Raw genomic sequence first — 17,025 nt, 5'->3', positions numbered from 1 at the left:
GCACGTCATCTTGATGTGGTAAACATTTGTCTGAAGTTTCATCAAAATTCTTCAAAGGGTTGAAGAGTTACAGAGCGGACAGGATTTTCAATGTTAATGTCACTGTGACCTTGACCTTGGAGCCAGCCATGCGGAACATGCGTTCTGCACGTCATCTTGATGTGGTAAACATTTGTCTGAAGTTTCATCAAAATTCTTCAAAGGGTTGAAGAGTTACAGAGCGGACACAATTTCGTTTGACGCCCGCCCGCCCATCCGCCCGCCATACCCCAATCTAATAACCAGGATTTTCAAAATTGAAAACCTGGTTAAAAATTAAAGGGCAAAACCTCAACAAGAGGGCCATGATGGCCCTGAGGTCGCTCACATATTTTTAGAGCAATTTGGGTGCAAGTGACACAAGGAAAACTGTAAGTGCTGGCAAATAACCAATGCTCCTTCCAGTAAAATATACACAATTTGTCCATCACCTCTATATAGGCCCCCGGAGCGGAGCCAGTTTAAACCCCAGGGCTTTTATTTGAACAAACTTGGAAGACACCAATTAGAAGATGTTTCATGATGTTAAGTTTTAACTACACACATATAATGAAAAACAATGACCTCCCCCCACACCCCTGGGGCGGGGCCTGTTTTGACCCCAGGGCTTTTATTTGAATGAATGTTGTAGACACTCCTTAGAAAATGTTTTATGCTTAATATCTAGACTCTAACTATTTGGGTTTTTTCAAAGAAGATTTTTTAAGTTTTTGCTATACACATATAATGAAAATCAATGACCCCCGATGCGGGGCCAATTTTGACCCCAGGGCTTTTATTTGAACAAACTTGGTAGACTACCATTAGAACATGTTTCATGCTAAATATCTTAGCTCTAGCTCTTTGAGTTCTTTAAAAGAAGATTTTTTAAGTTTTAACTATATGCTTATAGGGAAAATCAATGACCCCTCTGGGACAGGGCCAATTTTGACCCTGGGGCTTTTATTTGAACAAACTTGGTAGACACTCATTAGAAGATGTTTCAAGCTAAATATCTTAGCTCTACCTCTTTGAGTTCTTTAAAAGAAGATTTTTAAGTTTTAACTATATGCATATAGGGAAAATCAATGACCCCCTGGGGAGGGGCCAATATTGACCCTATACTTTTATTTGAACAAACTTGGTAAGCACTCATTAGAAGATGTTTCATGCTACATAATTTAGCTCTAGCTCTTTGGGTTCTTTAAAAGAAGATATTTAAAGTTTTTTCTTTCGGTTGCCATGGCAACCAGAGTTCTGCATGGAATTCAATTCTTTGAACAATTTTTAAAGGTGACCACCAAAGAAACATTCCTGTGAAGTTTGGATGAAATTGGCTTAGTGGTTTATGAGGAGATGTCATTTAAAGTAAAAGTTTACAGACGGACGACGGACGGACAACGGACGAAAAGCGATCACCAAAGCTCACCCTGTCACTTTGTGACAGGTGAGCTAAAAATAAGGAATAACAGTTCTTGTGCACTGCACTTCTTCTTAATGAGATCTATCATCCTATGAAGTTTCAAGTCCATAGCTTTTAAAGTTTATGAGAAATGACCTGGACAAAAATAAAGTATGAAACTAACAAAGGGCAATAACTCAAACAAGAGGGCCATGACGGCCCTAGATCGCTCACCTGACTTATCAAACTCATCCAAACAATTACCTAGACAAGCATTCTGACCAAGTCTCATGACAGTGAGTCAAAAATGTGACCACTACAGTGTTAACAAGAATTATCCATATTTGAGCAGTGCGACCTAGTTTTTTACCCAGGTGACACATATTCAAACTTGACCTAGAAATCATCAAAACAAACTTTCAGACCAATTTCCAGGATACTTGGATCAAAACAGTAGCAACTAGAGTGTTAACAAGATTTTTCTATTTTTAGCTCCGGTGACCTAGTTTCACATGCGATTTCAAACTCATCCAAGCAATTACCTAGACAAGCATCCTGACCAAGTTTGATGATAATTGAGTCGAAAATGTGACCACATGGGTGTAAGTTGAAAATTTGGAAAAACCTGAAAACTGTAATTTATAATCAATTTTCCTACATAATCTAATAGTAAAACATGATGAAATCTGTCACAAAAAACCTGAACTTCAGGCATATGCCTGAAAACTTGCACCCATGTGTGACCACTAGAATGTTAACAAGGTTTTTTTCATATTTGGGCGGTGTGACCTAGTTTTACATCCAAGATGACCCATGTTCGAACTTGACTTAGAAATCATCAAACAATCTTTCAGACCAATTAACAGAATATTTGGATTACAACAGTAGCCACTAGAGTGTTAACAAGATTTTTCTATTTTTAGCTCCGGTGACCTACTTTTTCATCCGAGATGACCCATGTTCAATTTATTCCCAGCAATGACCTAGACAAGTTTCCTGACCAAGTTTGATGACAATTGAGTCAAAATTGTGACCACAAGAGTGTTAACAAGGTTTTTCTATTTTTAGCTCCTGTGACCTAGTTTTTCATCGGAGATGACCCATGTTCGAACTCATCCGAGCTATCACCTAGACAAGCACTTTGATTAAGTTTGATGATGATTGATGCAAAAATGTGACCGCTAGAGTGTTAACAAGGTTTTTCTATTTTTAGCTCTGGTGACCTACTTTTTCATCCGAGATAACCCATGTTCGAATTCATCCGAGCTATCACCTAGACAAACATCCTGACCAAGTTTGATGATGATTGAGGCAAAATTGTGACCGCTAGAGTGTTAACAAGGTTTTTCTATTTTTAGCTCCGGTGACTTAGTTTTTCATCCGAGATGACCCATGTTTGAACTCATCCAAGCTTTCACCTAGACAAGCATCTTGACCAAGTTTGATGATGACTGATGCAAAAATGTGACAGCTTGAGTGTTCACAAGTTTTTTTCTATTTTTAGCTCCGGTGACCTACTTTTTCATCCGAGATGACCCATGTTCGAACTCATCCGAGCTATCACCTAGACAAGCATCCTAACCAACTTTGATGATGATTGATGCAAAAATGTGACCGCTAGAGTGTTAACAAGGTTTTTCTATTTTTAGCTCCGGTGACCTACTTTTTCATCCAAGATGACCCGTGTTTGAACTCATCTGAGCTATCACCTAGACAAACATCCTGATCAAGTTTGATGATGATTGAGGCAAAATTGTAACCTCTAGAGTGTTAACATGGTTTTTCTATTTTTAGCTCCGGTGACCTAGTTTTCATCCGAGATGACCCATGTTCGAACTCATCCGAGCTAACACCTAGACAAGCATCTTGACCAAGTTTGATGATGACTGATGCAAAAATGTGACAGCTTGAGTGTTCACAAGTTTTTTTCTATTTTTAGCTCCGGTGACCTACTTTTTCATCCGAGATGACCCATGTTCGAACTCATCCGAGCTATCACCTAGACAAGCATCCTAACCAACTTTGATGATGATTGATGCAAAAATGTGACCGCTAGAGTGTTAACAAGGTTTTTCTATTTTTAGCTCCGGTGACCTACTTTTTCATCCGAGATGACCCATGTTCGAACTCATCCGAGCTATCACCTAGACAAGCATCTTGACCAAGTTTGATGATGATTGAGGCAAAAATGTGACAGCTAGAGTGTTAACAAGGTTTTTCTATTTTTAGCTCCGGTGACCAACTTTTTCATCCGAGATGACCCATGTTCGAACTCATCCGAGCTATCAACTAGATAAGCATCCTGACCAAGTTTGATGATGATTGATGCAAAAATGTGACTGCTAGAGTGTTAACAAAGTTTTTCTATTTTTTGCTCCGGTGACCTACTTTTTTATCCGAGATGACCCATGTTCGAACTCATCCGAGCTATCACCTAGACAAGCATTTTGACCAAGTTTGATGATGATTGATGCAAAAAATGTGACCGCTAGAGTGTTAACAAGGTTTTTCTATTTTTAGCTCCGGTGACCTACTTTTTCATCCGAGATGACCCATGCTCGAACTCATCCGAGCTATCACCTAGACAAACATCTTGACCAAGTTTGATGATGATTGAGGCGAAAATGTGACAGCTAGAGTGTTAACAAGGTTTTTCTATTTTTAGCTCTTGTGACCTAGTTTCTCATCCGAGATGACCCATGTTCGAACTCATCCGAGCTATCAACTAGATAAGCATCCTGACCAAGATTGATGATGATTGAGGCAAAAATGCGACCGCTAGAGTGTTAACAACTAAATGTGAACGGACGACGGACGGACGACGGACAATCATCGATTCCTAAAAGCTCACCCTGAGCATGCTCAGGTGAGCTAAAAATAAAAAGTGCTGCCGACAAAAGTAACCCCTAAAAAAAGAAAAAAAAAATTTTTGAGCTGTCATTACCATACCATATAGATAGATGTTAAATTAAGACAGACACATGAAGCATGAGATTAATGGTTTTATTTTTCACACAGTGAAAATCTTGCAATAAAATCAACAAAGGAATGGTTACCATTTAATACAAAATTCCTGCTTTGAAAACTGTTTTATGTCATAAAAAAAATGAGCTATGGTCTAGTTGTAAAGATTGTATCCCCAGAATAATTCACCATACTTTGAATATGACCTTGCATCACTACACAAAATCATATTTTTCTAGGAAGTTGACTTGAAAATGAACCGAAAAGGCTTGCAAGCTTTACTTGCTTAAATTAGTGATTCTTGACCAACATTTTATCAATGATTATCGATCTTCCTAAAATCCATTTTTTTGACAAACTATTAATGTCCAATGAAGAAACATTGTAAAGAACTAAGCAATGATAGCCCTAAAAACACACACTTGAGGTCCATTGCTAGAAAATATCTAAGTTTTAAAACATAAAGTTAAAAGAGGATAAATGTGTATTTCCTACAAAAGTCTCCCTGAACTAAGTGATCCTAATGATGGACCATTTTAGCATCAGGGGGCATAACAATAAAATACAAGTAAAAAACTCTTTGCTTATCCGTATGATTTATACAAGTTTTGTAGTGGCCCATTAGGTAATGTCAGATATGTAAGCTCTAGACAAATTAACCTTTGTAGAAGACCACAAGATGATGCTATGTTCAAAATATCTATACTAATCTATGGGCATAAGACAACTTGCAATCACAAAAACTCACATTTACAAAAGGCCCATGATGACCTTTAAATTACACTCCCGAAATTAAATGCATTTGAGTAACTTAGCCAATTTTGACAAAAGGGTTATCATCTGAACATACTAATGTAAGTTCTTTCCAAGTTTTTTATTTATGATGTTCATGTTCTGATTTTCTTGACAGACATAGAAATATACAAATGGTCTTATACGAATTAACAAGAACAATAACATTCTACAAACAATAGGGTACAAAGTACAATAAATGTTCAACACATTTAAACATACATCACTTTAAACTACAACACAAGTTCATTATTGTAGTATTCAATAAATATTTATTTCTAACTAAAATCATCATACACATTCCACTTGCCATGTACACACATTATTTCATTAAAGTAAATATCTACTGCTTAAGTCTATAATTACATATCTGTTGAGAACAAGGCAACTATTTGACATTAAATTTGTATCTTTCAAGAAGAATATCTGTTACAAAATTGTAAGTATCCCCCAAAACAGAGATTCCATCTAAACATTGCTTGCAGGAACAGTTTTTCTGTATCCCCCCAAGTTATCTGCAAGGATATATGCGAGACTTTTCTGCTACCATGTTTTAAAACAGTTGTATTGAATGTGGTATTTGGAACATGAACTAGTAGCATGATGAAGTAAGTTTTTCCATGTTCTGTTAACATCACATGTTCCTGTATATTACGAGGCTGTCAGCTTGTTTTAAGTTTTCGAAGAAAGAACAAATTATAAAATATTTTTTGACCTAACTTAAAGAATCCACTGAGGTCCAAATCAGCTGGGGCACTTAAAACTGAAAGATATGCAACAGATATTTAAAATATTTAATCAGAAAAAATTGCAAATCCTGTTTGTGCTATGTTATCCCAAGTGAAAAGCATTGCAATGCTTTTCAATTTTGGATCATTTTTCACAATGTGGACAAACAGATTGAGCAAATGCTCTGAAAATTTGCGAACACATTATAAGTCTTCTTGACTTACATCAAAGAGAACATTCATCTCGAAAAATTATTTCCAAACCCCACATGTCAAAAAACCTCAGTGGATTGATACCCTTTAATTTTGTGGTAAGCATAAATCAGTCATGCTCCGTTTTAAACAGATATATAAATACAGAAAATCAAGATCTAAAATAATCAATTATAAATGTATATATAATACATTTATAACCCTACATATATACAATTCTCTCAAACTTAAATTTCATTACAATCACTTAAAATTTTTAAATACCCTATATAAATAGACATTGCTCAATACACTGTAATATATCTTAAAAGTCATGTTCAAAAATGAATTTTTGATGTGTTCAGATTTTAAAATTTATGTCACTAAAAATATCACAAATCATAAAAAAAATCACGCATAGCATGGTTTGTTCAATATTTTAACACTAGTATAAAATGTCAGCTGCCTTGTGTACCATATTGCTGCCTCAAGTTTGCATCATATACATGTGTGTGAATACTTATACAACAAGACAACTCATCAAATGTTCAACTGAATTGCCAAAAAAGCAAGCGATTTTTTTTTCAATGACAAATGGGACTGAAAAAAATTTAAAATCTACAACCTCCTCCTTCTTCCCACTCTCCAAAGTCACATACAGTTCTCTAATTTAAAGTTTTCATTTCATTCAATCATTCTTATAAACAAATGAACACAAAATATATGGTGGGAAAAAACCCCATAAAATTGAACACATTCATAAACTTATCAATTTCATGAAACTCAAATTTAAACGGTGATGATGTAAATAATGTAAATAATTCTTCTAAATATGAAACTGTAAATTGTATCAATTAATAATTAAATAGCTGTTTTTATATTACATCCTTATTCTTATACAATCTGTTCATGCATACAATAAATTATTAATGGCACAGCATTTACTACATTTTATTATCAGCTTCACACTTTCCCATAAAAACAAGAGCTGTCAGTAGGACAGCAACGCTCGACTATTCTTAGTGCTTGATAGTAAAAAAAATGCTTGATACAGTTACCTCCTCCTGTTTACAGTTTGGGGTAATGATGGTGAACAAGCCATATGTCAATGGACTTTGAAAATATTTGAGGTATTACAAAAACTTTAACATAAATTCTAAGTCGAAAAAGGGGCATAATTCTGTCAAAATGGTTGATACAGTTACCTCCTCCTGTTTACAGGTTGGGGTAATGATGGTGAACAAGTGTGCAAAGTTTCAAAGCCATATGTCAATGGATTTTGAAAATATTTGAACTATTACAAAAACTTTAACGTAAATTCTAAGTCGAAAAAGGGGCATAATTCTGTCAAAATGCTTGATACAGTTACCTCCTCCTGTTTACAAGTTGGGGTTATGATGGTGAACAAGTGTGCAAAGTTTCAAAGCCATATGTCAATGGACTTTGAAAATATTTGAGGTATTACAAAAACTTTAACGTAAATTTTAAGTCGAAAAAGGGGCATAATTCTGTCAAAATGCTTGATACAGTTACCTCCTCCTGTTTACAAGTTGGGGTAATGATGGTGAACAAGTGTGCAAAGTTTCAAAGCCATATGTCAATGGACTTTAAAAATATTTAAACTATTACAAAAACTTTAACATAAAAACTTTAACATAAATTCTAAGTCGAAAAAAGGGGCATAATTCTGTCGAAATGCTTGATACAGTTACCTCCTCCTGTTCACAGGTTGGGGTCATGATGGTGAACAAGTGTGCAAAGTTTCAAAGCCATATGCCAATGGACTTTGTAAATATTTGAACTATTACAAAAACTTTAACAGAAGTGGTTACGCCGACGCTCGGGTGACTACAATAGCTCTACTTATTCTTATCGAATAGTCGAGCTAAAAAACAACCCCAGGATCCAAGGTTATAAAGAAATTTTTTAAGCTTAAACTCAGATCTTAGGATTTTGATTGGTCAGAAACAAGCAGAGAATGCACACTGACTAGTGAAAATCCAGCAATTCAAGAAAGACCTCAGAAAATTTTTTTATAAACCTGAGGCCAGATCATTGACAAATGAATACCTCTTGTGAGCTTTTTGTATTACATGAGAATTACAGGTGAAATCTTAAAGTAAGGAAGTATTTTTATAAGAAACAATGATGTACTTTGTCACCTCAGTGCAGTAATGGGTTAACTTCTATTAAATCACATAAGGAGTTACCCAATTACTGACTTTGTTATCTATGAAAAATGGCAAGTAAAAATAAGATTACGCTGATGCTCTAGACCTGATATCTAAATAGTTTAAAATATATAAGTCAGCTTCAAATTAATAAATACCTACATGTACCAGTATCTAAATTCTCATTGCCTCTATGAGACATTAAAATTTAACTTAAATAGTATTTTATACAATAAATAGTTTTTAAAAACATTGTTCTTGAACACTAAACTATAAAATGTAGTTTTTGTCATTGGAGATAAATTCTTCTATTGCCCTCTGGCATTCTGGTGAAGGCCATCTTTCCACCAGGAGATTGCATTCTGATTCATTTGTGAGATCAAGTTTTGTTCTTTGGTGACTTCTTACTAACAACTTGGTTGTTTCAAGCACCTGTAATATATTTGGTAGCAATTTTGAAAAGGTAACAATCTAAGCTTATCAATTAACTATACTAGAGCCCCGTTTTTTATCCTAAAACTTAAATTTCCAATGTGTCTTTTCAATATAATTATCAGAGGAGTAGTTTGGTCTAAATTAATTTGAAGGCAGTTAAGATAGGGTTTGGGGGCATGCATTTCCAAGAATTGTTGTCAGAGGTGCCTTTTGGCATTTATAAATTAGTACTATAAATATGTTCATGGGAATTATTACAAATTGTAGGAAAGCAAGTAAATTTAAAACTTTCTTCTTTTTTAAAAGTGTGGGTCACAGCCTACATAGCCTATGGTAAGCTAAACCACTGACAATAATACTGAGGAAACTTAAGTAAGTCAATTATGAATTTCAATGGATATACCGTGTAAGTACTTTTTTCTGCGGGAACTTTATTTCTGCTATTTCTGCGGTTCGTTACGACACCGCAGATTTAAAAACCGCAGAAAATTAAGCCTTTCTCGGCTTTGTTTATGTATACATGTGTCGGAATTTCAGCAACCGGTAATGTCTAACTACATTACCTAACCATTATCATGTATCGTTATCGGCTTTTAACGGTATAAGTAGATTTGTCTTTCTGTCATGAATAAAAGATTATTAAAAAACGTTACTTTGCTTGTTATTTTTGTTGAAATAAATATCATGTTGGTATGATTTTCGCTCACTCTAAGCTTGAATTATTTGATAGAATAAAATGACTATAGTATATGAAGGTTGAAGGTGCTAAACGAGTCGAAATCTCGGGCTTTGGAGACAAATGACAATTCACTGCCGTATTTGCTGGTACACTGCAAAGTAAATCTAAATTTTCTCTGCCGAATATTTTATATAATTAAATGCTTAATAAAACTTATAATTTTTATCATTACAATTAAATATTAAAATTGTGTTAAAAAATTATAATTCATGTGCAGTGTATATCGTTGTTAATACCGCTGTTTCAGTTTGAAATATATTTAAAAACACCATTATCAAAAACGTGATAAAATGACCATTGTTTGAAATTATCATTAAAAACCTGCAATAAACACGCTTTTATGTACCACTATATTATGTGCGAATTTGCCATTGTGTATTTTTCACACTTACCTGTAAAAGTCCGCTTAAGCGAAATGATTGAAATTCTTTTATTCAAATTGTGTTGATTTTTTTTCTTACAGGCGAATTTCTTCCGCCGCAAATAATCTTCACTGGTAATACAACACGTTGTTTACCAAGCTATAAGTTCAAGTATTCATGTTGAAAGAGACTAACATTTGCAAGTTTTTCCATAGATTCTTTTCAATGTATATACATGCATGATTTATTTGTTGTGAAAAGAAATATAATGAATATATATATAATGAATATAAGGACTTTAATGAACCTATAAGATAGTTAAATACATGAATGCTTCAAATTTATACACATACAGTATTAAAATGGTTGTCATTGCATTTTGTTGTTCTTATTTTCTTAATAATTACGTAATACCGGTATATAGTGTATACCGATACATGATGATTACAACGAAACACATTATCAGTCGTCTGCATTTTTACCGAAAGTAATGACATATCAACAAATCTTGAAATGCCGTTTATTGGTTAATTGTAAACAAATATCATGATTTAAACGCAGAAATAAAACACTTGAATGGGAGAATAATGGCACCGCAGAAATAAGAAACGCAGAAATTTAAGACCCCTTATTTTAACGAAAATCGCATAATTTTAAGACCGCAGAAATAAGTACTTATACGGTACATTTGTTTTATGACAAATGAAATAGCAGAAAATATGATGAAATGTCTTAATCAGTTACGTATTAACATGCCTGCAAACATACATACATGTGAAATATGCAATTGTAATTCTTACCTTTCCTGAAACAAGAGCCATGTGCTGTACCCGTGGAATGACTTCTTGCATCATACTGGTGGGCCAATATACCTGAGATACAAAACCGAGTTGACATGCCTCGATGGCTGTAATCTTCCTACCACCTACTAGCATCTCATTTGCCTGCAATTTATCAATAACAGTGTACCAGTCTTCATATAAGCTTGCTATATTATCTTATTCCTAACTGTAGTTATTGTCCGGAAACCATTTTTCTATTTTTAGTAACACTGTAACGGTGACCTTGACCCTAGGGGTCCAAATGCAATACCAACCCAGGTCTTCATATAAGCTTCCTATACACCAAATTAGATTACAACATCTCATTCCTAACTCTACTTATTGTCCGAAAACCATTAATCTATTTTTCCTAACGGTGACCTTGACCCAAGGGGGCCCAAATGCAATCCCAACCAAGGTCTTCATATAAGCTTGCTATATGCCAAGTTTGATAATAAAATCTCATTCCTCACTCTAGTTATTGTCCGGAAACCATTTTTCTATTTTTAGTAACGGTGACCTTGACCCTAGGGAGTCCAAATGCAATACCAACCCAGGTCTTCATATAAGCTTCCTTTACACCAAATTAGATTACAATATCTCATTTCTAACTCTAGTTATTGTCCGAAAACCATTTTTCTATTTTTCCTAACGGTGACCTTGACCTTGACCCCAGGGGGCCCAAATGCAATACCAACCAAGGTCTTCATATAAGCTTGCTATACACCAAGTTTGATAATAATATCTCATTCCTAACTCTAGTTATTGTCCGGAAACCATTTTTCTAAGCTTGCTATACACCAACTTTGACGACTTGAGATCACAGGTCCCTCAACGCTGTAGGTTCAATCCTCACTCGGGTCGAAATGTTTCATGTGAGGAAGCCATCCAGCTGGCTTACGGAAGGTCGGTGGTTCTACCCAGGTGCCCGCTCGTGCCTGAAATAATGCCCGGAGGGGCACCTGGGGTCTTCCTCCACCAATAAAGCTGGAAAAATATCAACGAAAAAATCTTGGCGGGACGCTCTAGGATGGTCCGACTTGAGTGTACGGTCGCCCATATGGGCTTTCAGGCAGCGACCTTAAATAAATGCATTTAAAAAAAAAACTAAAAAATTTTGATTACAGTATCTCATTCCTAAGTCAAGTTAGTGTCCGGAAACCATTTTTCTATTTTTAGTAACGGTGAGCTTGACCTTGACCCCAGGGGACCAAAATGCAATACCAACCCAGGTCTTCATATAAGCTTGCTATACGCCAAGTTTGATAACGATATCTCATTCCAAACTAAGTTATTGTCCGGAAACCATTTTTCTATTTTTAGTAACGGTGACCTTGACCTTGACCCCAGAGGGTCCAAATGCAATACCAACCGGAGTTTCCACATATATATACCAAGTTTGATAACAATACCTCATTCCAAACTCTAGTTATCGTTCCGGAAACCATGATGTGGACCGACCGACCAACCAACAAGCTGACTCCTATATACCCCCCCCCCCTAAACTTTGTTTGTGGGGGTATAACAACACTGACAGGAAAATCTAAGTCTTTTCAAATTTACAACTTCAAATATATATAATCTGTGTCAAACAAATATCTTTCAAACATGTATAATGAAATAACAAATGAATGGGAAAACATATTTTCTAACACTTACCATTGCAATACCAACGATATTTGGTAAAGTAAAAGATGCACATCCCTCTGGTGTTTGAGATAATTGAGCATATGGCATATAAAATGTTGCTTTATCACTGGCATATACAATATCACATAACGGTAGCAAGGCCGAGCCCAATCCGATAGCAGGTCCTGTCACTACTGCTACTATCAACTTGGGAAATGTGATGAACTTTCGGACAAGATCCCTGTAAGAGAAATTCTGATTAATGGAAATATATTACCTAAATGCCTATTCAATACAATAAACAATATTAAAGTGGCAAAACAATGTCAATGTCAGTTCCAGTACAACAAATAAAGTTATTCGTGTTTGAGAAGTCACCTAACATAAACAGACAGTCACATTGAAATTCTAACCAAGTGCTTTATAATTATATATATACATGTATCAGTTACTATACAGATTATCATGTGACCAATAGCAAGACTGTTTGAAAGAGGGATACTAATATAAGAGACAATAATTTTCATTAAAGGGAGCAGTGGCCTAGTGGTTAAGGTGTCTGCCTCTTAACCCAGGGATCATGGGTTTGAGCCCTACTACGGTCACAATCATGTTTCCTCTTTTGACATCAGTACTGGCTAGTTCAAGGAAGCAACTCTTAAGTGATAAATACTAGAACTATCACTAAATGTGATTAATACCCCTACAAGACTGCTTTGGAAATGAGGATGTTACTAGTAACAGAATACCTTGTAAAAGAATTGAAATATAGAGTTATGGTTGTGGGCAATTAAAGATAGTTGTGGTTCTTGTATGTTGCATTTCCTTTCAATGTGGTTGGCCATTGATGAAGTTTTATTGAATTACTCTATAATAAGTCCAGAAAGACAAGGAAAAGGAACAAAGGGCAATAACTCTATAAATACTGAAGATGGAGTTATAGTTCTTGTGCACTGCACTTCCTCTTATTGTGCTTGACCATTGTATGAAGTTGTTTTGAATTCCAACCAGTATGTTTTAAGTTATGTGCCGGACAAGGAAAAGTATCAAAGGGCAGTAACTCTGTATTTTGTCAAAATGGAGTTATGGCTCTTGTGCACTGCACTTCCTTTTAATATCCTTGACAACTGTATGAAGTTGTATTGAATTCCAACCAGTAGTTTTCAAGTTATGCTCTGGACAAGGAAAAGTAACAAAGGGCAATAACTCTGTAATTAGTCAAGATGGAGTTATGGTTCTTGTGCACTGCACTTCCTCTCAATGTGCTTGACCATTGTATGAAGTTATATTGAATTCCAACCATTAGTCTTCAAGTTATGCTCCGAACAAAAACAGCAATGGAAAAGTAACAAAGGGCAATAACTCTGTAATTAGTCAAGATGGAGTTATGGTTCTTGTGCACTGCACTTCCCCTTATTGTGTTTGACAATTGTATGAAGTTGTTTTGAATTCCAACCAGTAGTTTTCAAGTCATGCTCTGGACAAGGAAAAGTAACAAAGGGCAGTAACTCTGTAATAAGTCAAGATAGAGTTATGGTTCTTGTGCACTGCACTTCCTTTCAATGTGCTTGACCATTGTATGAAGTTATAATGAATTCCAACAATAAGTCTTCAAGTTATGGTCCTGACAAAAGAAAGCAATGGAAAAGTAACAAAGGGGAATAACTCTGTAATCACTTTAGATAGAGTTATGGTTCTTGTGCACTGCACTTTCCCTTATTGTGTTTGACAATTGTATGAAGTTGTTTTGAATTCCAACTAGTAGTTTTCAAGTTATGCCCTGGACAAGGAAAAGTAACAAAGGGCAATAACTCTGTAATAAGTCAAGATGGAGTTATGGTTCTTGTGCACTGCACTTCCTCTCAATGTGCTTGACCATTGTATGAAGTTATAATAAATTCCAACAATAAGTCTTCCAAGTTATGGTCCGGACAAAAGAAAGCAATGGAAAAGTAACAAAGGGCAATAACTCTGTAATTAGTTTAGATAGAGTTATGGTTCTTGTGCACTGCACTTCCCCTTATTGTGTTTGACAATTGTATGAAGTTGTTTTGAATTCCAACCAGTAGTTTTCAAGTTATGCCCCAGACAAGGAAAAGTAACAAAGGGCAATAACTCTGTAATTAGTTTAGATAGAGTTATGGTTCTTGTGCACTGCACTTCCCCTTATTGTGTTTGACAATTGTATGAAGTTGTTTTGAATTCCAACCAGTAGTTTTCAAGTTATGCCCCAGACAAGGAAAAGTAACAAAGGGCAATAACTCTGTAATTACTTTAGATAGAGTTATGGTTCTTGTGCACTGCACTTCCTCTCAATGTGCTTAACCATTGTATTTAGTTATATTGAATTCCAACCATTAGTCTTCAAGTTATGCTCCGGACAAGGAAAATGCAACGGACGTCTGGACCAACCGACCGACCACCGGGTGACTCCTATATACCCCCCAAAACTTTGTTTTTGGGGGTATAATAAGTTGCAAGATCAAGCTAAAATAAATATGTTTAAACTAATAACTTTCATGCCAGATTTCAACTTCCTAGTTACTAATCAATAGTACTATTACATTACATTAATGATGATTATTTCATTATTGGTCTTTCCATGCAATATTTGTACAATAGTCTCCCAAGTTGATAGTTAAAACTCATCAATTTTTAACACTTTTAGAGCCTGGATGTTTTACCTGAGAGAATCTGCCATTTGTCTGGCAGCAATTTTCTTGTCTCCTACAGTCAGATAATGTAGATCTATACCAGAACAAAATACATTACATAAACCACTGAACATCACCAGGTTACTGTCATCATACTTGGCTGCATTCAGTGCCATTGAGATCTCCTGCATTACCTGCAAAAAGAATACAAGTTTTGTAAAACATCTTTAGGTTTTTACTTAATTAAAAAATTTCATAATTACAGTGTCTTAACTAAATGCCTGCCAAGTTATTCTTATGCAATATAATTCACAACGGATTTGATAATGTTAAGAAATATCCATAAATGACAAAAGTAAGGGTTAAAGTTGCAATAACCACCTCTTATGTCCTGTACCTGAAATTTAACTGTTTCCTTTATATAGATAGCGCCACTTAAGAAACAAGATATGTTTGTAAAACATGTATGCCCCCTATCGGCAGCCAATTTGTCATGTGATCAGGTTATTATGCATGACTTCTGACCCAGTGAACAAGCAATTAATAAGGGTTATCTAGTATCTACTGGTCATGACTAGTCACAAGGTAATAATTATTGTGACCCCATACGTTGTGTGCAGCAATTAAAGTTATTAAAAATCTTACCAAATAATATATACATAAATTTTATGAATCACATAGGCCTCATTAATGACAGCCAAGTTGTTATATTACATAAGACCTTCAAATGTGTATACCAAAAGCACATAAAAATATCAACCAAGGCAACTTGAGTTGTTGAGTTATTGGTCAGAAACGGTCATTAAGTACAAGGTCACTATGACATTGACCCCTTGACCCCAAAATCAATAGGGGTCATCTACTGGTCATGACCAATCATCATACCAAGTTTGAAGTACCTAGGCCTAAGCCTTTTTTAGTTATTGATCGGAAACCGTTTTTACCTAAAAGGTCAATGTGACCTTGACCTTTGACCCCAAAATCAATAGGGGTCATATGCTGGTCATGACCAATCATCATACCAAGTTTGAAATTCCTAGGCCTAAGCGTTCTTTAGTTATTGATCAGAAACTGTTTTTCCTACAAGGTCAATGTGACCTTGACCTTTGACCCCTTGACCTCAATATCTATAGGGGTCATCTGCTGGTCATGACCAATCATCTTACCAAGTTTGAAGTCTCTAGGCCTAAGGGTTCTTTAGTTATTGATCGGAAACCGTTTTTACCTACAAGGTCAATGTGACCTTGACCTTTGACCCCTTGACCCAAAAATCAATAGGGGTCATCTGCTGGTCATGACCAATCACCATATCAAGTTTGAAGATCCTAGGCCTAAGCTTTCTTTAGTTATTGATCGGAAACCGTTTTAACATACAAGGTCAATGTGACCTTGACCTTTGACCCCTTGACCCCAAAATCAATAGGGGTCATCTACTGGTCATGACCAATCACCATACCAAGTTTGAAGTTCCTAGGACTGAGGGTTCTTTAGTTATCACTCGGAAACCATTTGGTCTACGGACCGACGGACGGGACAGACCGACAAGTGCAAAGCAATATACCCCCTCTTCTTCGAAGTGGGGGCATAATAATAAATTCTGTGTTCATAGAAAAACTTGAATCTTCTGTTTACTATTTACCTTTTCTCTATTTTAACCTTACAATTCAAAAGACTTTCAGTTTGTGTATTGGCTGAATTTAGAAAAAACGTAGTCTGGCAAAATACTAGTGAAAATACAGAAAATATGTTCCATTGCAGTGAAAATATTTTTCTACAATGAAAATACAGAAAAAGAAGATACTGTATGCATTTCATTTCATCAACATTTCTCCATTTTTCATTTATAATAGATAATTTTATTTTGATACCGTCTATAAATTGTTATATAAATTATAAATAAATCAAAGTAAATTTAAAAAGAAAATATGAATATTCACAAAGAAAAATAGTTTACCAATGGATTGAGAGCATTTTTCATCTTGGTATGTGTATTTAGCCAGATCTGCGTGTATTTTTGACATTTCTTGATCACTATTTCCTTGTACTTGAAGGCACATTCACTAGCCCGTACACTAACTCGACGTTCAATATCCGAGGCTACAGTTTCTGTAGTCGCTT

The 17,025-nt window shown here is 35.3% G+C and overlaps 1 protein-coding gene across 1 annotated transcript; it reads right to left on the bottom strand.

The window, feature by feature from the left end:
• Positions 1 to 8,223: 8,223 nt before the first annotated feature.
• Positions 8,224 to 17,020, bottom strand: LOC132742496 (chromodomain Y-like protein 2; the record flags this gene model as incomplete). Its single annotated transcript, XM_060730935.1, has 5 exons — positions 8,224 to 8,699; positions 10,604 to 10,747; positions 12,284 to 12,494; positions 14,938 to 15,101; positions 16,862 to 17,020. Coding segments are annotated over 5 exons (840 nt in total), but the record flags the coding sequence as incomplete, so codon positions are not given.
• Between the last annotated feature and the right edge of the window lie 5 nt (positions 17,021 to 17,025).

The sequence above is a fragment of the Ruditapes philippinarum genome, unplaced genomic scaffold, assembly GCF_026571515.1.
Source record: "Ruditapes philippinarum isolate M1 unplaced genomic scaffold, ASM2657151v2 ctg391_1_1_1_1, whole genome shotgun sequence".
Lineage (NCBI taxonomy): Eukaryota > Metazoa > Mollusca > Bivalvia > Venerida > Veneridae > Ruditapes > Ruditapes philippinarum.
Note: the sequence above shows the minus strand (reverse complement) of the source record. Positions and strands in the feature narration are given on the sequence as shown.